Raw genomic sequence first — 27275 nt, forward strand, 5'->3', positions numbered from 1 at the left:
AGAGAGAATGTGTGTGAGAGAGAAAATAAGTGTGTGTGTGTGTGTGAGAGAGAGAGAGAGGGAGAGTATGTGTGTGTGTGTGTGTGTGAGAGAGAGAGAGAGAGAGAGAGAGAGAGAGAGAGAGAAACTAGAAAGTTTTACTTCTTTCTCAATTGATTTGTTTACTTAGATCAAGTTATTTTCGCCGGGCGCATTTCTTGTGTAAATGCCCTGGTTAGAAGCTCTATTATAATATCACATAGAAGTCGTGGAGTAGGCATGATTTTCCAACAGTGAAGAAAACATTTAATTATTCTTACTTAAGCATGAACTTAGTCAACTTAGTTGCTAGTTTGCATAGATACTCTTTGTTAAGCAAGTTCTTGTATGTCACTTGGATGTTGAGTCCGTTATTATCAATGTAAGGAAGAGTTTGTCAATTGCTTGTTCTTCATTTACTGAGATGACCATGTAGTTTGTATTTTCTGATGAATTTATGTGATATTTTAAAATTTCTAGGTATTCGGTTTTGTTGGTGAAGCCTGTAAAATGGTGACATTAAATGTGCCTTCGACACTAGAGGCTGACAAGATAATTGGAAGAGGTGAGGACTTTCTGCACAGCTGCTTTGAAACAGATGTGGAGTGTCCCTCGTTTGCGAGAAGGGTAGTGTGTCATCTTTGCCCTCTGGAGCTAGTCTACATTGACTTAGAAATGGAGACAATTCAGTATTTCAAACACACATTTTTGCCCTTATATCTGTTGGATTTGATGGTTAACTCTAGTGTGAGTTTTCCAATCCACGTTTTTTCAATCATTAATCTTTCAGCAGTTTAAAATATCACATTCTTAACACTCTGAGTACAAGAATCATGTAAGTATAGGTGAGTATTGAAGAGAAACACTACTGCAATCCTTGATTTTAAACTTAGATTTTACTTATTTACTTTGTGTTTGTTTGTGCGTGTGTGTGTGTGTGTGTGTGTGTCTGTGTGTGTCGATCAGAGGACAACTTGTTGTATTTTGTTCTTTCTTTTTACCCTGTGAGTGCCAGGGATAAACTTGGGGTATCAGGCTTTGCAGCAAACACCTTTATCCACAATGTCATCTTTACAGCGCTGGAGCAGTATTCTGATCAGTGTTACACCTTTACTGAGAAGTATAACAAAGCGTACCATTCTCCTCTGGACTGGACATAGTCAGTCATTTTAAACTGTAGGCCTGAAAAACTGAATGACCTTCAGTTTCTCCCAGAAGCCAGACAGTTCTGCCCGGGTGGTTTTGTTTGTTTGTTTGTTTGTTTTTAATGTGGGTTTGAAGAAATTAGAGGAAACAACCACAAGTTTTGATTTTTTTTTTTAAAAAAGACTAAATACTTTTTCAAAAATATGGAAATGGCCTTTTCAACAAAGTGTTCAATCAGATTAGTTTCAGTTTTTCTACTGTGACGAAGAAGAAAAGAAAGATGTAATTAGAGGTAGCCTGTTTTTCTGGGAGAAAAAATCAGACAAAATCATTCAGCTAAGAATAAAAAGATCAGAGAAATAGATTGTTATCTCTTAAAACATTCAAAATGACACTTCCATCATTTTGTTAAGTCTGCCCATGACAGACTCAGGTTAAACAAAGATACAACACGAAGCAAAGGGCCCTGAGGTGAGGTCATTGTTTGGGCATTGTCAGTTTGATTTCTGTAAAAGCAGATGAAGAACGGGATGGGAAACAGTTGTGTTTTGATACTTAAAAAGTCATCACCTTTTATTAGGAGGCAAAACCCCACATAGGAAAGATGCCATGTGGCGTTCCCATAGAGGCCCAGGGGAAGCTTTGTCTTTGGGGCTGGAATGTACCAGAGTGCTATGGGAAGAACTCAGGGACTGGTTTTCCTTACTTGACTGTCGGCCCATATGTTCCTCTGTTCTTTGTGTTTCTCTATGTGTCTTCTGACTATAGGCAGGTAGGTGCCTCTGAAGACACTGTCAGTGCATTGTTGAGGGAAATTCCACTGTGTTGATTCAGGTGCACCTTGCGGGTGTGTGGCTCACTTTTGTCATGAGAGCTATGTGTGCTAGTCTTCGGTGGACAATCATTTCATAAGCCTACTAGAAGCTTGTTAACATTTAAAGCTTCTTGTTCAACAAAAATATACAGTCAAGAACCATCACTGTTAATTAAAATGAGAGTATTATTTTTAAGAATGAGAGAGGACTATTAAGGTATTCTACCAATGCCAGCTGCTTGGCTTTTCGTGCACGGAGAGTGTTTTAACATATATGTTTCCTTTATGCATGTGTCTCCACCTGACAACGGGAACATTTCCGCGGGCAGTTAATTTGAAAGAGTGTCTCAGCTCTGCTGATGGAATCAGGCCAAGCGATCCTGACTTCCGAGTTCTAGATGATGGGTCAGTTTATCCAGCCAGAGCTCTTGTGCTGTCTGGCAAGAAAAGATCATTTACCATTCAGCTTTCTGACTCAAAGACACAGACACAGAAAGAGATCCTGGTAATGCTGGAGCACCAGAAAAAGGTACGCAAAGCACAGTGGACATTCTCAAGCATGGGGCTTTTTCTAATAACATTTCTTCCCTTAAAAAATAGTATCTTTTATCTTCCCTTCTGTCCCCCTTCCTACCAGCCCTCCCTCCACCATTCCATTCTCTTCCTTCTCTATTGTCCTGTTTTGATCCTATTATTTTTCTTCTCTTCTTCCATTCTTTTACATTGTCTTTTGTTTCTAAACTTTCTCAATACCAGTTAAATGCTGGCTTTGGTTTTTCTGGTGTTAAATGTAATGATATCCTCCTTCGTGAAGCCTTTGTCTAGCTTTGATTTCTACCTAAGACAGTTGTGTTCCAGAGTTGGTTTGAGACCCCTTTCATCACAGCCTTTAGGATTTCTTATTAGTGCAAGCACTTACTCATGAGAAACAGCATTGTAAATGTAGTCACAAAATGATGGAAGATTTCAATTGGCCTACACCTAATCTATGCTAATAAATTGATGGCAAGGTTAATTAAATGACTGCTTAGTACTTTATTGAATATTTAATAAAATTATTAGTTGTTAATAATTACCATGAAACCAAGTGTCTCCCTTTGCTACATGAAATAAAATTATTACTTCTAAAGCATCTGGTGGAACATTTTGCAATGATAGAATGTTCTGTTACCTTCAGTGTCTGGTGCAGTGACTTGGTTGCTGTATACATAACATAAAATTAGTGCAAAGAAAAGATAGTTTTCCATTTAAATTAATTTTAGTTAATGCAGATCATCCCATGCCTAGTGGCAGCCAGTGGCACCATATAGGACAGCGCATGTAAAAGGAGCAGAAAGGGACATACATTTTTGACTGTGATGCTCCTGATACTTATTTTCTCCTTTAAATTCAGGTCCTAAAGAAAAGACATACCAAGAATACTGTCCTCAGGAGAGCCAAGAGAAGATGGGCACCCATTCCTTGCTCGATGCAAGAGAATTCCTTGGGTCCCTTCCCATTGTTTCTTCAGCAGGTGAGTGTTCTTTCCTTCTTTGTGTGATCCAGCTAAGTGGAGGGTCTGTTTGACTCAGATGTAGCAAATAGTTAAGCACTGAAAAAAAATAAGTAGAAGCCAAGGCAGTGGTGGAACATGCCTTTAATCCCAGCACTTGGGAGGCAGAAGCAGGCAGATTTCTGTGAGTTTGAGGCCAGCCTGGGCTACAGAGCAAGTTCCAGGACAGGCTCCAAAGCCACACAGAGAAACCTGTGTCAAGAAAAGCCAAAAAAAAAAAAAGCAGAAATGACTAAAGTTGCTGATGAAATGCAACACAATTCAAATGAATAAAATCTGAAAATGACTGATGTGCTAACGGTGTAGGACAACTACAGCCTTTGCAGGCCTTTAATTACTTATTTGGTGATTTACAAGATGGTTATTGGGTATCTGTATCTATTACATGGTGTTGTAGGTACTGCTATATGCACTGGAGATGGAAAGAAATTGAATCCTGGTCTTCAGAATAGCTACATTTCACTGGAATTCTAGAAACCAGCTTTAACAAGGGAGATGCTCACTCCTCTCCCATGAACGTGTTCACCAATGAAGCAGTTCTAGAGTACTAAGAGAGCATTGAGAGCTAAAGCTTCCTCTTTTCTTTCCTTCATGGAAGGGGCACTAGAAGTGAGATGAGATCTTAATATGTAACCCATGCTGGCCTCCATCTTGTGATCCTGCTGCCTCAGTCCCACAAATGTTAGAACTATAGACTTAGCTTGGTCACCTTTGCATGGTCAAAATGGTTATCCCTGTGTTCAAAAGTAAGACTGCTTGCTTCACTCTATAGAGCCCAAATCGTCAAGAATCTTCACTATTTGTTCACACAGTCTATTACGTCATAATTATTTATACTATTACTTATATTGCTACATTTTGTTATTATATTGTTTTATTGTTCATATTATTCTGTGTATTTTTTGACTGCCCTTGTGTAGCCATGCTTAAGTGTAGACTCCATAGAGTTTCTTCCCACCATCTTTGGACTCAGCTGTAAGGAAAATGGTAGGGAAGGGTCTGCAAAATGACTCAGTGGTAAAGGTACTTGCCCCCATGCCTGACACCTGAGTCCTATCCCTGGGACCCACATGTTGAAAGGAGAGACTTCATTCTTGCTAGTTATCCTCCGACTTCCATACATGTACTATGGCCATATCCCTACCAACTATATTATATTGCTTTTTTCTGCTGAAATACTTTCATTAAGATTAAACTATGCAAAATACTTATGTGTATATATATATATATATATATATCACAAATTAGCATTTAAATTGAATTTTAAGTGCTTACTTCTGTGTATTTTTCTTTCAGGTTCAGTCTGATGCAGCCCAGAATTACACCGTCTTATACTCAATAAGTGGGCGTGGAGTTGATCAAGAACCATTGAATTTGTTTTTCATAGAGAGAGACACTGGGAATCTGTTCTGTACCCGGCCTGTGGATCGTGAGGAATATGACGTTTTTGATGTAGGTGCTTTATCAATTAATATGGCCCTATATTAATGAACCATCTGTCTCCTGGGGCCTCACCTGCTCTTTTCTTCCCGCATTATCTTCTTAGAGGGTGTTGTAAAGTCAGAAAACAATAGCATGCACTGTGCATTGGAATGCTTGCTCAATCCTTTATCTCAGCTTTGGTTAGGCAACCCTGAAATGAAGCAAAGAGGTTTAATTGTTTGTGAACATAAAACTCAGTGCAGGCAGCTGTAAGAGTTGGGTTTAGCTTGTTAGACATCATCTCTGTATACTAAAACATTTTCAGTTTTCCAGACAGATTCACAGCTGAGCTTCCGCCATGGCTGTTGCCTTTCTCCTATGTATGCTACTCTCTGATCATGTCTGATAAGCAGATAAAGGAATAAAAGTGAGAAACAAAGCCTAAATAAAAGGCTGATAGCTCAGTTTTCGTGTCTGGATAAGTGTACACTCAGTGGGGGCACTGATTTCAACAGGTTCCGCAATAGAACAGAATGTGCTTTGCTCTCATGAACCGAATTCAGCAAGAAGGATCCCATTGGGAAGATGGAGTCTGTTTCTAGAGGACAAAAGAGGTGCAGAGGAACCAATCTGACTGATGTCCTCATGTCACATTCTTTGCTTTGGGCTATAAGACATTCAATTTGATGTAATTACATACTGAGCAAAACTAGATTCTGTCTGATCTTGCATTTCCTTTGGTTAATGATCAATGAAGAAATTAATAAGTGTGTTTTGCAAAAAAAAAAATCTGTTTAAACATACAATCTATGGGGTATGCAATAAGAATCCAGAACAAGATTGGGAGGTTGCTTTTCAGATAATGCAGACTTTTTTTCCAATGGCCATGAATTGGCCATCTCCCAATGAACCTTACTGAAGAGAACAAGATTAAAGACTGTGACCTGAGTCACAAGTACACCCAATGCCTCAGAATAATGCATGTGTGACTTCATCTCCATCTTCTCTTCATTCTTCCCTGTTCTTTGTCTCAAACGGAGCTGTTTCCTCCCTGTCCCAGGGGCTGTTGCTTTAATTATCTCAGTGTGGAGCACTGATGGGCTAGCTTTCTACTGAAAGGACTTCAGGGAAGGGTGCGGAGCATTTGTCTCCCCTGTGCTGTGATGTTGTCTGGCTGCTGATGCTGACTGTCTCTCTTCCACAGCTGATCGCCTATGCGTCCACGGCAGATGGCTATTCTGCAGACCAACCGCTCCCACTGCCCATCAAAGTAGAGGATGAAAATGACAATTACCCTCTCTTTACAGAAGCGATTTATAATTTTGAGGTTCCAGAAAGCAGTAGACTTGGTAAGACTGTTTCTATGCCAAACATGTTTGTGTATATTTTTGAGACAGTGAGATTTTTTATTTTTTGTTTTATTTGCATTGTGTGGGTACGTGCATACATTTGTGTGTATGTTTGTGTGTGTGCTTGTGTATTCACGTGTGTGTGCATGTGAAAACTAGATTACAATCTCCCCTGTCATCTTCAAGTTACAACTTACCTTGTTTTTTGAGACTGTTTTTCTCAGTGACCTGGAGTTTGTCAAGTAGACTAGGCTGGCGGCCACTGAGCTCAGCAGATCTCCCCATCTCCGACTCCTTCTGCTCTATAGTTCTGAGTACAGCATCATCACCAACTTCTTCCTAAATGTGGATCCTGGGATCAAACTCAGGTCCTTGTGCTCACAAGACAAACATGTTTTTCAGTGGATGTTTCTCCCCCATTGGAGTTTTTAGATTCATGGCCAGTCAATCATGAGATAACACAGATCTGGGACCTACTTATCAGGAAACATTAGTCAAATCCCATCAATTCTAATCAAGATGCCTCTTACCAGATACTACAGAAATTTCTGGTCAATGTGACACTAATTATCAATTATGGGATGCAGCCATTAGTCAGACTTTGTATGCTGTTTGTAATATGCATTGTTTGGTTTTTATCATATCTTCCTTTTCAAGAGGACCCATAGGGTAGAAGGAACAGTAAATACAGATGTAGTATAAATATTTCAGCGGGACTGTGGGAAAGTATTAAATGATAGAGACAGGGAATGCAGTTTTTAGGTTCTTTTTAAATATCTATTTTCCTGGACTACTTAATTACATATAATTTAGAATACATATTAGAATAATTTGAAGGACGCATAGGTCACACAGGTTCTATCCTAGGCATTCCCCTTCAACGTGAAAGAAAATTGTTTTTTTTTCCTATGGCATTGTCTTATTTTGATTCTGAGGCTTGCATTATGAAGAGTGCAGACCACCATAAGGCGAAACTGGAGACTCTGTTATAAAAGATAGCTAATATTTTTTCTGCTAAGATTTCTGGTAGTTGCTTGTGTCCTTACTGTATTATACCTGAGTTTCCTTTGCTTGTGTTACTGTGACAATTTGATTTGTACAGTGTCAACATCCTGTTGGTGAAGTTAAGATGAACAGTTTAGAGTTTAGGAAACATACTTTCTCACACATGTTCTATTTTAAAGTCACTGAGAGAGGAGTCATGGCAGCTTTTGAATTCTCTCACTGGTATACACACACACAGAGACACAAACACACCATGTCAAAAGAACATGAGATGTGTGTATAGTGTGTGTGTGTGTGTGTGTGTGTGTGTGTATGTGTGTGTATTTCTAAGCCTCATGGCTCTATGGCCCCATTGCATTTTTCTGGTTTCTAAGAGAAACAATTGACTTTGATTTTTCCTTGAGATGACGAACACGTAGGCTTCCATTAATCTGGGTTACTTGAAGCACACTTTACCATTAGGTTCTTACTTATCCATGTTGTGAAGCTCTTGAAGGAAGACAAAACAAAATAAATCAAATCAGAGTAGACAGAGCAAAACAGTGAGCAAGAAAGAGACAAAGAGAAATGTCTTCAAATGAGTAGAAGATTAAAGGAAAGGGTGAACTAAAAAAGATCACCCTGAGGGCTTATGACATGGTACAGCAGGTAAAGGAACTTGCCATCAAGTCTGATGACAACAGTTGGTTCCTGGGACAAATGTAACAGAAGAGAACTGATTCCTGGAAATTGTTCTCTAGGCTCTATGTACATGCTTTGGCATATCCCCCAATAAATTAATAAATTAAATTGAAAAATAAGTTTCATCATTTACATAACTATACAAAATGAGTCTAAACTATTAATTAAATCTAATAGACTGAATTACTTTAGGAGACATTTTTTATGTCTCTAGTTGATTTATTATTGCAATATGTTGGAATTCATATTGAAATTATTTTAGCCTTGTTTATTTATTTGGAGATGACTATACAGCCCAGGTTGATCTCAAATTCCTAATCCTCCTGCTTCAGTCTCTGTAGTGCTGGCAACACAAGTATAACCCCCTTGCTCTGCTCTGAGTTAACTATTGACTGACATATAATTTTTGGTACTTTACTATCAAACATTTTAATTCGTGACTCTCAATGCCAGAATGTGTGGCTTCTCCATCAGGAGTCTTCTTCCTAGATCCTGTTTAAAGCTATGACCCATCTGGGTAGATTCACGATTTAAATAAGGTTTCTGCTGTCACTCCGACATGATGAAAAGTGTAGACAGCAAACCCATTGTGGTGTTCTGGAAGTTCAAATTTGCTTTCTGAACACATAGGTACTGTGGTGGGAGTGGTTTGTGCTACGGATAAAGATGAACCTGACACGATGCACACGCGCCTCAAATACAGCATCTTGGAGCAGAACCCACGGTCACCTGGGCTCTTCTCTGTCCACCCCGACACTGGCGTCATCACCACTGTCTCTCACTACATGGACAGAGAGGTACTGTCCTTACTATAGAAAGTCATTTTACTGTGGGTTTAACTCTTTCCCCACTTACTTTAACTTGCTATTCTGTTTTGTTTTATTTGAATTATTATAAGAAAATATGAATTCCTGGAATGTTTCATAGTTTTTAAGCATTATTTCTATTTCCATATGTAAAGAGAAACCTTAAGAAATAGAGTTTCATTGGTGTTTAAAGGGAGGATGCTTCTCAAGAAAACTATTGCATAGTATTTTATTTCCTTTAATATGTGAGGTTAGTTGGTTCCAGAGCAGTAAAGGCTTCAGTAGTCACACAAGGTGATAAGGCTTAACTTTTTTGGTGACTGTTGTTCTTATCCTGACCCCTATTCAGTCAATTTACCTGTCTGCTATCTTTATATAGGAAAGTATTATTTGGGAGAAAATTAAATTTGCTTGTAATAGCATGTGGTTGCATGTGCAGTAATTTTACTCAACTTCTTTATATGAATATTACCTGGTGTTTAAAATTATTTACTTGAATTATTAGGAAGGTAAAATAAATAGCCAATCTAGGTAGGAGAAATGTGATAGTTAGAAAAATTTATTGGTTTGCCAAAGTCCAGTTCAAGAAGTTTTTGAATCTTTTGTTATTATTTCTCAATTTGGTCAGCCTGTTTAACGCAGAGCCAAGTATTACTCACTGAAGAAGATGAGTCCCATGTAGAAATAACTTTATTGGGACAAATCCACAGCCTTCAGTATAGCTGGGACAGTGTACCTAGAGTGATTACTATGGCAAGCACAGAAGAATCAATGGGGTGTGACTCCAAAGCAAAGAGGAGGGAACGTGGGAACCTACAGAAAGGAATGCAAATGAGTACAGAGGTTTTCGATACCACCATTTAATTTTGTATGTGATGAATTATCAAGCAATACTGTTTTAGTTGCGAAATACCAGATAACAATTTAAGGAAGGAGGGGCTTAGTCCAAGGATGTAGTCCATCAAGGCAGGAAGTCATGGTGCCAGGTCCCCTTGAGGCAGCTGGTCAAGATTGCTCACAGCAGGAGAGGGGGAGATTCTGCTGCTCCACTCCTCTTCTGTGCTGCCCAGGGCCTGTCTGTGGAGCTGTGCTGCTGCCCACATTTAGGTCGTCTTCCCATCTCAGTTCATTCAAACCAGTAGCTCCCTCCCAGACAGACAGACTTGCATGCTTTTTTCCATGGAGATTTTAAATTTCATCAGGCTGATGGTGGAGATTAATCATTACAACAAATGGGGAAGTTGTAAAACATACTATGGACATTTCTAGTATGTAAAATGGGCATTTTAATTAGTTGAAAACAGGGCTCTCCCCCCTTTTACAGATTCAAATTGATGAGGCTAAACAATATGACATAATTCAAGACTATGAGACTTGATTATTATCCTTTTAACGGCCCAACTCACAGACCTGATCCATCTTCAGGTTGCAAACACAAATGTCATGGGACTCTGTGGGGACAGGCGCTTTGTGCAGAGCAGCATAGGGAGTGAAGACAGGGATGAGCACAGGAGGTAACAGCGAGGTTAGATGAACAGCACAGGCTACCAGAGTCTCCAAGACTGCTGACGGTGCCTCGCTGGGGGAATGCTGACTCCAGTGAGAAAGCGGGGCACAGGAACGGGAGCCTGAAGGAGGAGAGGAAGACTCCAGAGGTGGAAAGAAGCAACGGAAGGGGTGGTTGCAGGAGAGTAAAACCAGAGGAGGCAACACTAGCGACTGTGTCTCTGATAGATCTCTTCCTGTCCTGCTCAAGGCTTCTTATCCAGAGGTTGTCTGTAACCTCCCACTGGCCACGTTTAGCAGTCTTCTAGTCTCTACGCTTAGCACATATTAAAGCCTTTTACCTTGGATTGATGGTTCTCATCTTGGCCCTTTGTCATTGGCTTATTAATACTCTTTGCTTAGTTTTCTTTTCACTGTGCCTTCTCGTCATAACCTCTTCTGCATGATTCTATCCATCCACTGGGAAGGGCGCCTGCCCATCACCACCTCCTGCCATGAGTGATGGACCACACAGTTAGATGTTACTGCTTCTTGTTTATTAGATCTTATTAGGAAATAAAATCTTATGTGTGCAAAATAATCCAACAAACAAACAAACAAACGAACAAACAAAAAAACCTGTCATGTTCCCAGCCCTCCTCATCCTCCTCTGTAGTGTTGCTGCCCTTAGAGAGCTGTCTTGTTCTGGACTTCCCATGATGGCTGCTGGGGGCCTTGTCTACCTACCTAAATAACTTGGCTCACTCAACCTCCTTTTTAGCTCTTAAGTGAATAACTGATTATCAAATCCTACTCTCCTCTTACTCCCAAGTACATTTCATCTCTTTTCCCCTTTGCTACTGTTTTTACTGTTTCAGGTTTGGACCACATATCTAATGTAGGGGTGTAGGGCCTCCTTACCTGTTCACCATGACACTAGGTTAGGTTACTCTAGACCAGTGGTTCTTAGCTTTCCTAATGCTGTGAGCATTAATACGATTCTTCATGCTGTGAGGACCCTCAACCATTAAATTAGTTCCATTGCAACTTCATAACTGCAATCTTATTACTGTTGTGAATTGTAATGTAAATATTTGTTTTCCCACAGTCTTAGGCAGCCCTGCGAAAGGGTCATTCAACCCAAAGGGGGTGCGACCCACAGGTAGAGAACCACTGCTCCAGACAATGCTAACATTTTTCTAAGTATTTTAAAATTCAAATGTCATTACTCTGTACTCCATCTCTGACTTTTTTGTTTTCTGTTAGAAAATGTCTAAATTCTCAGTATGTCTCTTCGTAAAGTGTTACCTTTTCAGAATTACCTTTCTCTACTAAATTTTAAAAGTATTCCCAAACATAGAAATCAAATAAAAACAAACAAAAGAATGTGCAACACAGGTTTCATTTATGAATCTAAACAAGTGTCTGAGTCAACTAAATAATTATTTTACTTTCAGGTTGTGGACAAGTACACACTGATAATGAAAGTCCAAGACATGAATGGCCAATTTTTTGGACTGATCAGTACATCAACTTGTATCATAACAGTGCAGGATTCCAACGACAATGCACCCACGTTCAGACAAAATGCTGTAAGTTCAGAACACACAAATCTGTCTTTGTTTTGCTTATCTCAGTTTTCTAATGTGGTTTATCAAGTTTTTGGCATGTTTTGAGGCAAGTGTTCATTTATGAATAAAACTGAAGTTCAAATAAACTGTACACACATCTACACATGACCTCTGTTTCCAGATGTTACGATTCTTGTTGAAGGGCAATGACATCAGTCTACATATGTAGGAAATAGTCTTTGTCTAACAGTTTCATGAAACAATACTCTCTGTGATCATGTTTTTAGGTAATCTGTGTAAACACCATGACGGCAAGTTCTTTAGGAAACATTTTACTTTGTGCAAGTTTTCTATAGTAACTACATTTTTTTAATGTTTTCTTTTCCTCCAGTACGAAACCACTGTGGAGGAGAACACATACAATGTGGAAATCCTGCGCATCCCCGTGGATGACAAGGACTTGGTTAAAAGTGCCAACTGGAAGGCAAATTTTACCATCTTAAAAGGGAATGAAAACGGGCGCTTCAAAATCACAACGGACCCAGCGACTAATGAGGGTGTTCTGTGTGTTGTGAAGGTAAAGAGATAAAGAATAGGAACTTGAGTTCCTTGCTCGTGCTCCGTCTCCTTCTGCTCCTGATTTGGACCTTGAGATTTCTGTCCGGTGCTCCCGTGTGGGTCTCTGTCTCTGTCTCCTTTCATCGCCTGATGAAGGTTAATATTCCTGAGGATGCCTATATGTTTGTCTTTGGATTCACCTTCTTATTTAGCTTCTCTAGGAACATGAATTATAAGCTCAATGTCCTTTATTTATGGCTAGAAACCAAATATGAGTGAGTACATCCCATGTTCCTCTTTTTGGGTCTGGCTTACCTCACTCAGGATAGTGTTTTCTATTTCCATCCATTTGTATGCAAAATTCAAGAAGTCCTTGTTTTTTACTGCTGAGTAATACTCTAATATGTATATATTCCATACTTTCTTCATCCATTCTTCCGTTGAAGGGCATCTAGGTTGTTTCCAGGTTCTGGCTATTACAAACAATGCTGCCATGAACATAGTAGAGCATATACTTTTGTTGTATGATAGGGCCTCTCTTGGGTATATTCCCAAGAGTGGTATTGCTGGATCCAGGGGTAGGTTGATCCCGAATTTCCTGAGAAACCGAAACACTGCTTTCCAAAGTGGTTGCACAAGTTTGCATTCCCACCACATGGGGATGTTCTATTGGGATCTCACCAAGGCCAGCTGGCCTAGGTCTGAAAAAGCATGGGATAAATCCGGACTAGCTGAACATAGCGGACAATGAGGAATACTGAGAATTCAAGAACAATTGCAGTGGGTTTTTGATCCTACTGCACGTACTGGCTTTGTGGGAGCCTAGGCAGTTTGAATGCTCACCTTACGAGACCTGCATAGAGGTGGGCAGTCCTTGGGCTTCCCACAGGTCAGGGAACCCTGATTGCTCGAGCAGATGAGGGAGGGGGACTTGATCGGGGGAGGGGGAGGGAAATGGGAAGCGGTTGTGGGGACGAGGCAGAAATCCTTAATAAATAAATAAATTAAAAAAAAAAGAATAGGAACTTTGGGCCACTTAGTGGCTTCATCAACTAGACAGTTTCAGATCCTCTACTAGCCAAGTTGGTTAGTCTCATAGTTCCCATGTGACATCTCTCTCTCTCTTTTCTCCTGTGTATGCCAGAATAAAGATCTCCACCTCCGAGGCACACCTCCCACGTTTTCTTTACAACTCACATCCTTGGGCCTTGATCTATGTCTATAAGAGATACACAGGGTTTTTTTTTTTAATGTTTCTGTGTCCATTTGCAACTCATGTTCTTTAGTAGGTATTCCTGGTGTAACTTAGAAGCCCCATATTCATCTCATTATCTCTAGGATATATGCCTGTTATCTTATCCCTAATAAGCAATACCTAGGGTGAATACAGTATTACATAAAACAGAACAGAATGGATGTATTTTATTGCATATATTGCTATCTGATTGCACGTTGTATTCTTGGTTTCAAGCTATAAGGTCAGAAAGGTCTTTTTTTGACATGAACACTTTTTTTTTTATTATTTCCAGCCTCAAATAAAAAGATAATAGTGTCCTGTAGATAGGTATTATGTCTCTTCACTGAGTAAGGGCCTCTTATCTATTGATGAGAATATAGTGTAATCTTGCTGGTTTTAGTTGTTTTCCCATGTGAGAGTTCTAAGGGAGATGTCAAGACCTGGAAGGTTCTGTCTAGATGGGAACAGTCAGATAAGCAGTCTCAGTATCAGACGCCTATTTTTGCATGTCTCTGCTTTGCCGCTGGTTCACATTTGCTATATTTCAGATAAATAGAGTACAAAATTGTCTTCCCAGCAAACCTTGAATGTATTAATTTCCATTATCTATAACATGACAATTTCATTTATATTTATAACTATGTGTGTAAATACATAGAATTTTAGATTGGGCATAATTTATATTACTACATTTAGTGAATACATGTAGTAGCTAAAAATAAACAGTAGTTATGAACTGTGTATATTGTCATGACAGGCAATGGATGAGACTTTTTTAAGTATAACTTAACTTTAGATGTTGCTTCTCCTTTAGGACGAGGTATTAATATCCCAAACTCATAGTAATGATAATGGATGATGATAAAATAAGCAACTTTATGGTGATGGAGGCAAATATAGCAATTATCTATCCTAGAGTGAAAATCTAGTTTATAACTTCCCACTTCGGTGATCTTTCCATGACACCATGCCCCAGTAAGTTCATGGAGCAGAGTGGTCACATCCTGGTGGCTTCTTGCACTCTCTACTCACAGAGCCCAGTTATATTTCCAGTCCACATCTGGCTAGTAAACCAACCCTGACAGTAAATTGCTTTTTACCAAATAATAGTCATATCAAGTGCTTATCTTGAACTATCTCATTTAATTGGCTTAAATGAGAATAGAGTATTTGTTATTCAGCTTAATAATCAATAAATTTGTTACTTACTTTAACTTTAATAAGTAGACTATTCATTAATTTAGTTTAAAACCTCACGCAGACACGTGAGCATGCACATCCGCACACACACATGCACATATGCCTAAGCAGTCTTACTCACCTGTGGTAATTTGCACAAAGTTGGCTTGTGATTCTAATATATTGTATGAAAAAACTATATATATATATTTGAATGAATGTATGTATGTATTCCTACCCAAAAGGGAAAAAAAGGAAATGAGGTAGTGATCTGATTATACTGAAAGAACGCTTCATTTCCAATACCTCGTTTTGCATTGTTCATCAGGATCGCATACTAGAGATATACTTTAATCTTTCTTCTGTACCTGGAGGGGAAGAATAACTGGTAGGCTGAATCAAGAATTACTTGGGTATATTTCTCTTAGTTGTCTAGAGCTTGTCAGTTTGTTTTGATCCGTATAACTTTGAGTGGAAAAAGTAGAGATCTTGGTGATTTTTATATGGAAGGTCCGGAATTCTACCTCCAAGATTTTCCAGGGAGTTTGTTAGCACTTCTATGCACATGTGGGATGTTTATGAATAAATTTTTAGTGTAATGAAGCAAACATATGCCTTAGTGTGGAGAGAACTTGTATTCCCTACCTCATTGACTTTGAGCCTACGGAGCTGGCAGGAAGGTATTGCAGGGCTGTAGGAAGCTGCTCGGGATCATACAACTGCATTCAGCCAGAGGTGCCATGGTTACCTGCATGCGCTTCACTTCCTCATTGCTTGAAGTTGTCCTTGTTTCTGTATGGTCACCCCAACATATGATTTATGAGCTTGTCCTTGGTAGCATCAAACAAACAGATCTTTATACTTCTTGCTTCCTGAGATAACCATAAAAAATATTTTCATATGGATGCTATAGGTGCTAAGATTTATCAATATTTTTGACTTTTTAGAAGATGTATGAGTATTAGTTTCTCACCCTATTGATATGTAGGTGCAAGGACAGTATCAAAACTATTTTATTTACCATTTAAAAATTATATATATGTTCCCCTGGAACTAGAATTATAGGTGGTTAGCTGTGAGTTGCCTGCCACGGATGCTGATTCTTTGGGACAGCAGGAAGCACTCTGAAACAGCAAACCAAGTTTCTAGTCCCTCATGTGTATGTTTTGATTTTGATTAACATTCAGCAAGCCGCCATTTTCATCAGTCAGTCAGAGAAAACTTCTTGTGATTTCCTTCACAGTATAATGGAAAATAGTGTTTTATGGATTTTGTTGGATTTTTCTGTCTAAAAAACACTTATAACCAAGGAACTGATTAAAATATTTCTGGAGGCTGATGAACTGAATTAAGTGATTTAGTTTTGTAAGGGAGATTAAAATGTGCCTATTAAGGAAATGGTCTGAGGTCAAGCTACCTGGCTTCAAAGTCCTGCCCAAAGGAAATCTTTTGACTTTAGGAAGACCAGTTTCCCTTCCTGTGCTCCAGATTGCTACTATGTAAAATGGGGGTAATAGGAACTTCTGTGAACAGGAATGGGGTAATAGGAATTCCTGTTGCACACAGGTGTGAGGACTCTGAGTTTACACTGCCTGCTTAAAGCTGGGTCGTATGTGGTGATCACCACGGAGCTGATCATGTTGATAGTCTTCTGCATTTCTGTTGTGAGAAGTACTTGTGATAGGTGAGAGACAGTGATAAAGTACCATTCTTAAACTGCCACGAGTGTCCTTTTCATAACAGGAGGTAGTGTTACACCATTCCGGAAGGAATGTTCACAAACTGAAGTGGATTCCTAAGAAGAAATGAGATCCTGGGTACATTTCACTTAAAGAAAAGACAGACTAGGGACGGCTCAATTCGCCATCTTGTGTAAGGGTAGAGATGGCTCCCTTAGATGTCTTGTATGAGGGGACTTGAAACATACATTGGAAGCTGAGTGAGGGCACACACACCAGTATTCCTGAGCTTTCAAGGCTGAGAAATGATCATCACCGCAGGTTTAAGGCAGCTGGTTGGGCAATGCAGTGAGTTCCAAGGCTGGTCTGGGCTGCAGAGTGAAACTCCATTATAATAGCACAGATGAACATAAGCAAACAGCAACCGAAACAAATCAACCAGATTCCCAGAACCTCACAAAAAGGAAACAGACATTTAGAGTACCCACCAGTCAGGACGCAAATGAAGCATTTTCACCTTTTGGAATTTGTTGAAGTTACTATACGATTTTACAAGGTTTGTCAAATACCAGGGTTGGCCTGTTAGACTTTGACATAATTCTGCAATACTTCCAGGCTGAGAATAATTTTCCTTAAAAGAGGGAAAGAATAGTTGAGGGATGTCTTCCCCATGGCACTGTAAATGCATCTGTGGAGACTTTGGAGGTGACCCTTGGTAAAGGACAGTTGGTACAGGATCACAGGTCTAGCAAGGAAGAAAAGTCACTGTTAACAAAATGTGAGCATGAATTTGTTATGCAGTCCTGGCCCTAATGATAGCAGTGCCCAGCTGCTTGCAGTTCCAGATGTTCTTCACACGGGGCTGACACGCTTATTCTTTATTTTAAAGCCCCTGGATTATGAAGAAAATCGTCAGGTGACCCTAGAGATCGGCGTGAACAACGAAGCTCCATTTATCAGAGACATTGCAAGCCGAGTACCCACCATGAACCGGGCCTTGGTTACAGTTCATGTGAAGGACCAGGATGAGGGGCCAGAATGCAACCCCCCTGAACAATATGTGCGAATCAAAGAAAACTCAGCCGTGGGGTCCAAGATCAATGGCTACAAGGCCTATGATCCTGAAACCAAGAACAGCAATGGCTTAAGGTATACAAGTCTGGCAGCCATGGGCTAATGCAGTTGTCGTAATTGAAACGGGCGGCTTATTTTGAGACGTGTTCTGATGCCAAAGACTTACAAAATTTCATTTTATTAACAGATACAAAAAATTGCAGGATCCTAAAGAATGGGTCAGCATTGAAGAAGTTTCAGGTCTGCTGACAATATCAAAAACCCTAGACAGAGAATCCATGGCTCCAAGAAATGACTTGTATAATATTACGGTCATGGCAATAGACCAAGGTAACAAAATTTTAATTTAGTATTTTATAATAGAATGGAAGAATAAGTTGTAATTATTTTTGTGCAGAGTTAATCTTGTGGTAACTATACATAATTCTTGAAAATTACCTTGTGGAAGCTCTCTTCTTGTTCTACGGGATGACTTTGTAAGAAGATACCACTTATTTCTGGCTTTGTTTGTTTGGTTTGTTTTCTGATAAGGGGGTAACCAAAGCTGCTTTTGAATTCACAGTGTAGCCAACGATGATCTTTATTTTTCCTGATTTCCTGCCTTAGCATCCTGAATGCTATGATTTCAGACTTGCACCCCACACTCAGAATGATGCTTTTGTTGTTGTTGTCATAATCTTACTCTGTGGTCCAAGATGGCGTCAAGCCCACTGTGTAACTCAGGCTGGTCTTGAAGTTGTGGCAGTTCTCCTCTTTAGCTTATTCTGTGCTGTGTTTATAAAGTGTGAGCCATCATTCTCAATTAAATAACACATCTTTTATTTATCTTTATATTCCATCTGCAGTAACTTAGTTCTTGCACAGTTTGTGGTAAAGGGCAATTATCGAATCTAACCTTATGGCACTATGCAACTGTCACCTCAGATTCCTCCACATAGCTTTGTGCCACTTTACCTAGAGGTTTTTACTCATTCAGGTGATTGCTAAATGCTTCTAAACTTGAATTCTGGTTTTAAAGTAAATTTCCTATACCTGTGGCTTTCATTTAAATAACAATAATTTCAATATGTACATGTTACCTTGTACTCCTTGAAATAGAATCTTTGGTTGTGACCCCCGGGTGTAACATACTAAAACCTCCTTACGTGTTTGAATGTGTCTTGGGATTAGAATAATATTTCTACAACCACTTCATCATGGCTCATTAACATTCATAAACCCAAGGAAAGAGAGCTTGCAATTCCGCATTTGTTTCTATTATTTATATTAACTCAGACAAAAATGTTTGTTGAAACTTGTATCTGTTATTATCAGCAGCAGGAACCATATTAGATAATCATAGCTTTAATTCATTTGTATTCTTGTTTGCTATTCATCTAATAACCAAAGATTATATTTTCAGGAAAAATAGATTCGAGTTGTACCACTCCTGAGTATATACCCTCAGGACTTTAAGTCAACATACCACAAAGCAACCCATGTATCCATGTTCATTGCTGCACAGTAACAGGGAAATACAAACAGTTTAGATGGGCATCAAGGAAAAATAGATAAAGAAAACATGGTAATACACACATTGGATTTCATGTCTCTTTAAAGAAAAACGAAGTAGCAATATTTGCAGGTAATGGACGCAACTGGAAATCATGTTAAGAGAAACAAGCTAGACTCGGAAAGACAAATGACACGTTTTGTCTCATTTATAGGACCTAGACTTAAAATTATATATTTGTATATATATAAAAAACAGAGGTTGAGTCAGGCTCTGGTGGTACTCGGGAAGCAGAGGCAAGCGGATCCCTGTAAGTTTGAGGCCAGCTTGGTCTACAGAGCAAGTTCCAGGATGGGCTCCAAAGCTACACAGGGAAACCCTGTCTCAACACCCCCCCCCAAAATAAAATAAAATAAAATAAAAATAGAGAAGAGCTTGAAATTTATTTTCCTCATCGGAGACTCTAAAACAAGAACATGAGAACTGCACTCAGCCTTATCCCTTTCCCTTCGCAGAGGGTAAGTCATGCACAGGAACACTCGCAGTGAACATCGAGGATGTGAATGACAATGCTCCAGAAATACTTCAAGATTATCTTGTCATCTGCAAGCCAAAGATGGGGTATACGTACATTTCAGCTGTCGATCCTGATGAGCCTGTCCATGGCCCTCCCTTTCGGTTCAACTTGGCAAGCTCTTCTCCTGAAGTCAACAGAATCTGGACCCTCAACCCAGTTAATGGTATTCCAGAAAAATAACGATTCATATGATTCGATGTAGCAGATTAACTACATATTAATTTACATAAAGCACAATGCAAAAGTTTAGGATAGTAAATAGCCTTTTCCAATGCATGTGCCTGTGTGTGCATGTATGTGTATGTATGTGTGTATGCATCTCTCTCTGTAGTGTCTGTGTGTATGTGTCTGAGTGCATGCGCACACCATGGGTGTGCATATCAATAGAGTCTAAAAGAGGGTGTCATATTGTCAGATTCCCTGTAGCTGGAGTTACAGAAAGTTGTGAGCTGTCCAGTATACGTGTGGGGAACTAAACTCTGGCCCTCAGGAAAAGCAGTAAATTTTCTCAACCATAGAGCTATGTCTCCAACTTCTGATGCCGTATTTTTTCATGCTACTAAGCTTTATGTACGCTGTCCTTTCTACCTAGAAAAATCACCTTCACTGTGTCTTGGTTTCATACTAATATAACTGAACGCATTACTTACTATTGGTCAGAGAAGCTGCAGACATTGGGTGTTTGCATAGGGATGAGTCAGGCAGTCACTACCTCAGCTCAGATGCTCGACCTCTGAGAACTCACCTCAGAAATATAAGGTGAGCCCAGGGACCTGTTGCATCACATGTTATAACACCTTATATCTTGTATGACTGCTGTTTACCAACTCTGCTTTCTCACAGCGTTCATAATCCATATTCTCACTTTCAGCACTGAGTCCAGTGCCTAGCAGCTAATAACTACTTAAAAAGTGATTGCTTAGGCAATGTTTTGATTAAAAAAACACATGCATAGAGGCAAAAAAAATCACAATAGGGAAATGAGTTACTTAGTAGCATCTGGGTTTAGAAGACTTTCTCAGGAATGCTGAGTCTTTGGGTATTAGAAAGGGTGAAATTAGGTGTTGGTGAGTCTTGTGTCCCAAGCTGATGAGACTGATCTTTGTATGGTAGGTGACAGTGGAGTATGCATTGGGACTGTGGAAAGAAGGTCATTCTTTGTCCAGATGTATGTCTTGTACAGATGTCAGTAGTGTCAGGAGATAATGAGAAGAGGGCAGAGATGATTGATAAGGAAAACACAAGGTCGTTGAACTACTGTGATGTATGACATGACTATGGCTTGGCCAGTGGTCTTGGAAAGGTCAGTGATTGCCCCATCTTTCCTTGGACACTGCTGATGCTGACGTGTTCCAATATAATCCAAGACCTATTCACAGTCCTCTAGCAAGCGTTCAGGTCTGAATCCCAAAGATCTAACAGGCATTTAACCTATAGAAATTCTAGGTGCTTCCTGGGCTATGTTTTATGCCACTGTGACATCATTTTTGTCTATTATAAAAGCTCAAGAATGTTATAATTGCCACTAAACATCTATAGAGCTTTGGATAATTAAGAATAACATTATTCAAATAATCTATCAAGACAATTGTGGCATGTTGACTATCATAGTTGATAAAAACAAAGTATTATGATGCAAATGGTTATATTTTTATAGGAGAAAGTAGTATAATTAGCTCTTGCAGGGAGGTTATTTCCACACAAGGCATTAATCATATAGGAAGTACTACACTCTTTGAAACATTGCCTTTTCCAGAGGATTCATGGACAGACAACAGAAGGTAAATGGCTTAGAGTATGAAAACCGAGAATGCTCTCTGTGTATCTTCAGGTACAGATTCTTAAATAGCATATGAGCTGGAACTGGGAGAAAATTTTGACCTTCTACATCAAGAGCCAACCTATTATTCTTATTCTGTGTTGATCAGGGGAAATTATTGCTGGAATGTTGTTAGAGAAACATTCTATGCCTGATTGTTATTGTTAAATTTTATTATTGCTTTTGCCTTTTGAAATAGGATCTTACTATATAGCTTGGGCTAGCCTAAAATTCCTTGTCCCCTTTTGGCCTCCTTAGTTTCACATGCTAGGAATTCAGGTGTGCATTTTTTACTTGGATCTCAAAAAATTCTTCATTAAGGCTTTCTTTAATAGAACTACAAGAAGAAATATGTCTAAGGTAATATTAGTTCTTGAAAGGGTGAGAGGCATCGAGGCAGCCTCCTTTGCATTTATTTTTAATTTGGCAGGTGGGTGTTTTACAATAAGAATGGCGGAACAGATTTTAAGGCAAGAATAAGTCATCATTATAAACAACACTGGACTAGAGAGAGTTCAGTCTGTAAAGTGACTGTCACGCAAGCGCGAGAACCCAGTCCAGTCCCCAGAATCCACATGAGCAATCAGGGTAGGGCAGTACCAGTTTGCAATCCTAGTCCTGGTGCTGGGGAGGAGACAGGGGGATCCCCAGGCGTGGTGGCCAGCAGGCCTAGCTTAACCTGCACATTGAGTTAGGCAATGAAAGTGCCTAACTCAAAACTCAAGGTGGTCAGTTCCTGGGGAACAAACAATACCTGAGGTTCTTATGGGATCTCGAAATGTGAGCACACAGATGTGCACAACTCTCCACCAGAAATCAATCAATCAAAGTGAAGTCTGTTTATTTTCTTAAAGATACAGCCGCCCGCTTGTCCTATCTGAAAAACGCTGAAGTTCAAGAATACTCCGTTCCTGTCACTGTACAAGACAGAGCAGGACAATCCACAACCAAAGTCTTGCGAGTTAACCTGTGTGATTGCACTCATCCAAGCCAGTGTACGGCCAGGTCAAGGAGTGTCGGGGTCTCCTTGGGGAAGTGGGCCATCCTTGCCATCCTGCTGGGCATTGCACTGTTGTTTTGTAAGTACTTTCACCCACTTGAAGTTAAAATGCAAAATAAAAGATCTGGGTATAGAAGAGGCTCTTGAGAAATAAATACAGACAAGGGTCCCTTGAGTTAGTTCCTTTTACAAGTTGCCCTGTATTCTGGGGTAGCTGAGTTGTGCCTGGATAGTCACCCTTTGAAAAAACATGATCCTTTCTGAGATAGGTTTAACACTTGGACAGATTGTTAAAAGGTCTTCTTTAGTTTGCTTAATTCTGCTCCCCTTTTCTCATTTAAAGGGACAGTGGTAGTAACTTACTCTAACTCAATTAATAGTTGATTGAGCTAATGATATGAAATTGTTAGATTAGAACATTCTAAATTTTGAACATACATTTATTATTTTTTATTGACCCAAATGAAATAACTGTGTCTTGAAAGACTACTAAATTTCAGAAAATGCTATACTAGGTAGGATTCGTTGCAGAGCAAAACAGACAAAAACAAACAACAAAATGGAACCAAAAACTTTAACAATCACCAAAAAATTATTTTTGACAGGAGGAAAAAGTTGGAGTCCAGTACGTAGACTCATTCATGCTGCTGTGTATGTGTGAGGTTGTTGGTCCTGGTAGTCACATGTTTCAAGATCACTAGGTCATGCCTACATGGCATGATTTTGGGGAGTCAGCAGTGTTGGCACGGCCAGGGAGAATTCAGTTGGAGGCAAAAGTCAAGTCAAAGGCCGTGTGGTGAGGTTATGGCTAGAGAAGTCAGTTAATGGTGTGGAGGCTCCTGTGTCTAGACAGAAGTAGTTGAGGTTAAGGGGATCAGACAACGCAGCCAGAAGGTAGTGTAGAGAGGGGAAGGGAGGCACGGCTGTCCTTTCAGGGGACAGATGGTACATATCTCAGAGGTGTCTGGGCCAGTTGAAATCTGTGACATCTGTAATAGGAAGACATCAAATCTGAAGGGTAAAATTTGAATTTCCTGTAATTTGGTGTTTGCATTTTTCTTTTGGTTTGGTTTTGTTGCTGTTTTGTTTGCTTTTGAGACAGGATCTCACTATGAAGTCCTAGCTGCCCTCACTATGTAGACTAGACTGACCTTGAACTCACAAAGATCTGTCTGCCTCTGCCTCCAGAGTTCTGAGATTAAAGACAACTACCACTGTACTCAGTTTCCTATAATTTTAATATCATGAATTATTCCTATCTTTGTTTATTTCTCTTTTATTAACTTAAGGCTTAAAAATCTTAGGTCATGGGTTATACTAAAACATACAGTGAGCTGGAATTGTAGCCATGACTTGACAATATGCTAGCAGGTCTTCTGAACCACTGCAAATCACGGCTATTATTGTTGCTTTAGTGATCACATTATTCTAAGCCTCCTATTATTACCATGTAGGATAAAATTCTAAGTAAGATACAAAATATGCTTAATTATGTTTATTGGAGACAAGTCTGAGAAAAAGTCTTTTTTTAATTTTCCAATTGAAAAACTGATATTTTGGGAATCAGTAAATATCTTTAGTGTTTGACTTAAATAAATGTTAGACACTTTTTTAATCCCCCCCCCCCCCCCCCGTCGGGACTTTTAAGATCTACAGTTGAACTCATGATTCTAAACACCCTCCCCTGTGATTATTGCGCATTTCAGACTGTGCCTGTGAACCTAGCAAGACGAGGATAATTTGATCAAAGGCAGAGTTAATATTCTCATTGTTTTCTTGTGGCCCAAGTCATAAGCAATAAAGAATGGTTATTTTTGTATGTAGGGCAAATGAAGTATGTCCTTTTAGAACTTTATTTCTTCTTCTATTTTTTACTTAGCGGTACTGCTAACTTTAGTATGTAGTGTTGTCACTGCCCGGAAAGGAAAACATTTTCCTGAAGATTTAGCACAGCAAAACTTAATTATCTCAAACACAGAAGCACCTGGAGACGACAGGGTGGTAAGTAACTTCCTTGGTGAATAATTGTTTCTATGGTTTTCAAATGCATCCCTGTGAAGTTATTTAGGAGTCAATTTATATTTGTAAGTCGTTGGAATCTTGTAGATTGTAAATCAACTTGGGACTCTCAGTGTCCCAGGCCGTATGGAGCGGTACTTATTGAAGTTTACCTTGCTGTTCTATTCTTCCACTCTTTGTTGTATTAATTCAAACTCAGTCTATGTCGGGAATGATTACAACAGTAGTCACTCTGACTGCTTTCTGCAAAGTGTGACATTCTTTGAGCGCTCACTGTTGTCTTGTTTTATTATAATGAAGTGCTCAGCCAATGGATTCACCACCCAGACTGCCAACAACTCCAGCCAAGGCTTCTGTGGCACAATGAGAAACGGTGGGCAGGAGACATATGAGATGAAAGGACACCAGACCTTAGACTCCTGCCGCGTGGCCGGCCATCACCACACCCTGGATTCTGGCAGAGGACACATCGAGACTGACAACTGCAGATACACTTACTCCGAGTGGCACAGTTTCACTCAGCCCCGGCTTGGCGAAGTGAGTGTCCCTAGAGGGTTTACTTTGAAGTAGAAAACAATAGGACTCTGATAATGTAAATTTCCAGAAGCTGCTTTGCCAGTGTTTCATGTGTCTTCTCTTGTGAGGTCTAGTCGTTTTTTAAAAATGCCTTGATTTTGTTACATTTAATCTTTCAATATTTTGATCCCTCTGTCGCATTCACTCAGTTTCTAGAATCTTATGAGAACCAGGGATTTCTGATATCTGTCTGTAAAGACTCACTTTTCAGTGTACAACTGTCTTATAAACCCCTTTGAGAAGAATATGAAGATAAATGTTAGTTTCTCAAAAATACATTATTTACCAAATCAAACTTGTACTTTGCTATGAAAACATAAACATCCGAATGCAGTTTTAGGTTAGATATTAACATGTTTTACTTAGGCCATACATTAACTTTTTAAAATTATTTTATTTTTCTGCTGTATTCTAAATAGACTAGCTATTGTTGTGCATATTTATAGGGTGTGGTGAGTGGCCACATAGCTATGCAGTGTAGAATGGCTAAAGAACCCAGTGGGTAAGGACATTTGAAATTTATTCTTAGTAATTTTGAAACATAGAAAACACTATCATAGGAATTATTTTCAACTCACAAAGCATACCATGCAAATATAAAGTGTGTCATCAAGAGAGGGCAGTCCTGTGAAAGAAAGGGGTAAGTGAGAGGCTTGATCTACACCAACACGGGAAAGCTCTTAGAAACACTAATGCCTTTGCTTCATTCTGGAAGATTCTAGTTTCACTGAAGTGTGTGCGCGTACACGACATCTCACATGTGATTTGTGTGCAGGACCAGGGTAGGGGATCCTGTTTGAGTATTCTTGCTGGCACTGATTCCATGTCTTTCCTAGAGGGCACTGGTGTCTTTGGAGCAAACACTGTACCAGACGCCTTTAGTTTTGGGATGGACAAAACACGAGCAATATTCTAAAAGAGGGCTTTCAGTTATTGCACATCTGCAGCCTTTGTTTTGTTTTTATTTCATCCTATTCAAGTGGTTTCATGGTTTATATTAGCAGCCTGCATGCACGTAAGATTATGCTAAGGGACAGAGCTCCAGATACTCCCTAAGGGACACCCTGTAATGGGAGGTGTGGCTGGCAGCTGGCCAGAGCTGGGGGCTAGGGAAGGACTGCTCTCCAGGTCAGCAGAGGGAGCCTTGCCTTTGGAAGACAGGCCAGCGGGACCCTGCAGTGCAGAGGTGTGTCTTCCTCCACGTGTCTGCCCAAAGCCTGCTGCTTTATAGTGAAAACATGGTTTCTGCAATGTGCGTTGAGTTGATGATTTTAGTTTTAGTGGTTTTTCTGGGGATATATCTTTGGCTTTTGGGTACTTTGGAGTGCAGTAATTTTTTTTCAGTGTATTGCACACAATAGAGGCAGAGTTCATATCCACTGTACAATGATGGGCATAAGAAGCAGGCTTTCAAGCACTGCATTTCCAACAGTAGTTTCCAAAATAACAAAGTGACATTGGAGGAGAATGTAATTTAAAGTGACACAAGTTAGTAAACTAATGTTACTCATAACTGGGACCATTTGATAGCCACATACAAATTCTAACCACTTGGCATACTGTCTCCACTTCGTGAACGGACCTCAACTATAGACATAACATCTGGGGATAAATATCTCATGATGACTTAAATGTATGTAGATATAACAGTTGTAAACCTGTTTTTTATTTTTGTGGATTATTAAAAATGCAAACTATGCTGATTTATGATATGGCTGTAATATAGACCAATCATGTGCATTTTTTGTGTGTAGGACTCCATTAGAGGACACACTGGTTAAAAATTAAACATAAAAGGTAAATAAAATAATTTTTCTGTTCATAATTAAAGTTGTTTAAAGAAATAATACAATCCTGTTTTTTGGACTTTACAGAAACTGCATGCGTGTAATCAGAACGAAGAGCACATCCCATCCCAAGACTACGTCCTCACCTATAACTACGAAGGCAGGGGATCTCCAGCAGGTTCTGTAGGCTGCTGCAGCGAAAAGCAGGAAGAAGAGGGACTGGACTTTTTAAACAACTTGGAACCCAAATTTCTTACATTGGCAGAAACATGCACAAAGAGATAATGCCACCGGGCTACAATCAGACACGGCCTCCGCAGTTGTCCCTGACATTTGAAACGAAGAGACTGTAAAATAGAGTTTTTACTCACTCAAATTGCTCTGGAGTTATGCTGGCTTGTGATATTTTGACTTTAGTCTAGTGTGCAA

At 39.5% G+C, this 27275-nt stretch overlaps 1 protein-coding gene across 1 annotated transcript; it reads left to right on the top strand.

The window, feature by feature from the left end:
* Positions 1-504: 504 nt before the first annotated feature.
* Positions 505-26840, top strand: LOC121441878 (desmocollin-3-like). Its single transcript, XM_041643213.1, has 15 exons — positions 505-583; positions 2308-2507; positions 3372-3491; positions 4827-4982; positions 6157-6301; positions 8618-8784; positions 11736-11870; positions 12241-12426; positions 17392-17651; positions 17764-17906; positions 19584-19808; positions 22319-22543; positions 24344-24465; positions 24784-25020; positions 26814-26840. The coding sequence occupies exons 1-15, from the start codon at positions 529-531 to the stop codon at positions 26838-26840; spliced, it is 2403 nt and encodes an 800-aa protein (XP_041499147.1). The 5' UTR covers positions 505-528.
* The last annotated feature ends 435 nt before the right edge of the window (positions 26841-27275 follow it).

The sequence above is a fragment of the Microtus oregoni genome, unplaced genomic scaffold, assembly GCF_018167655.1.
Source record: "Microtus oregoni isolate MIOR12 unplaced genomic scaffold, Mior012 000082F_ref0000272, whole genome shotgun sequence".
NCBI lineage: Eukaryota > Metazoa > Chordata > Mammalia > Rodentia > Cricetidae > Microtus > Microtus oregoni.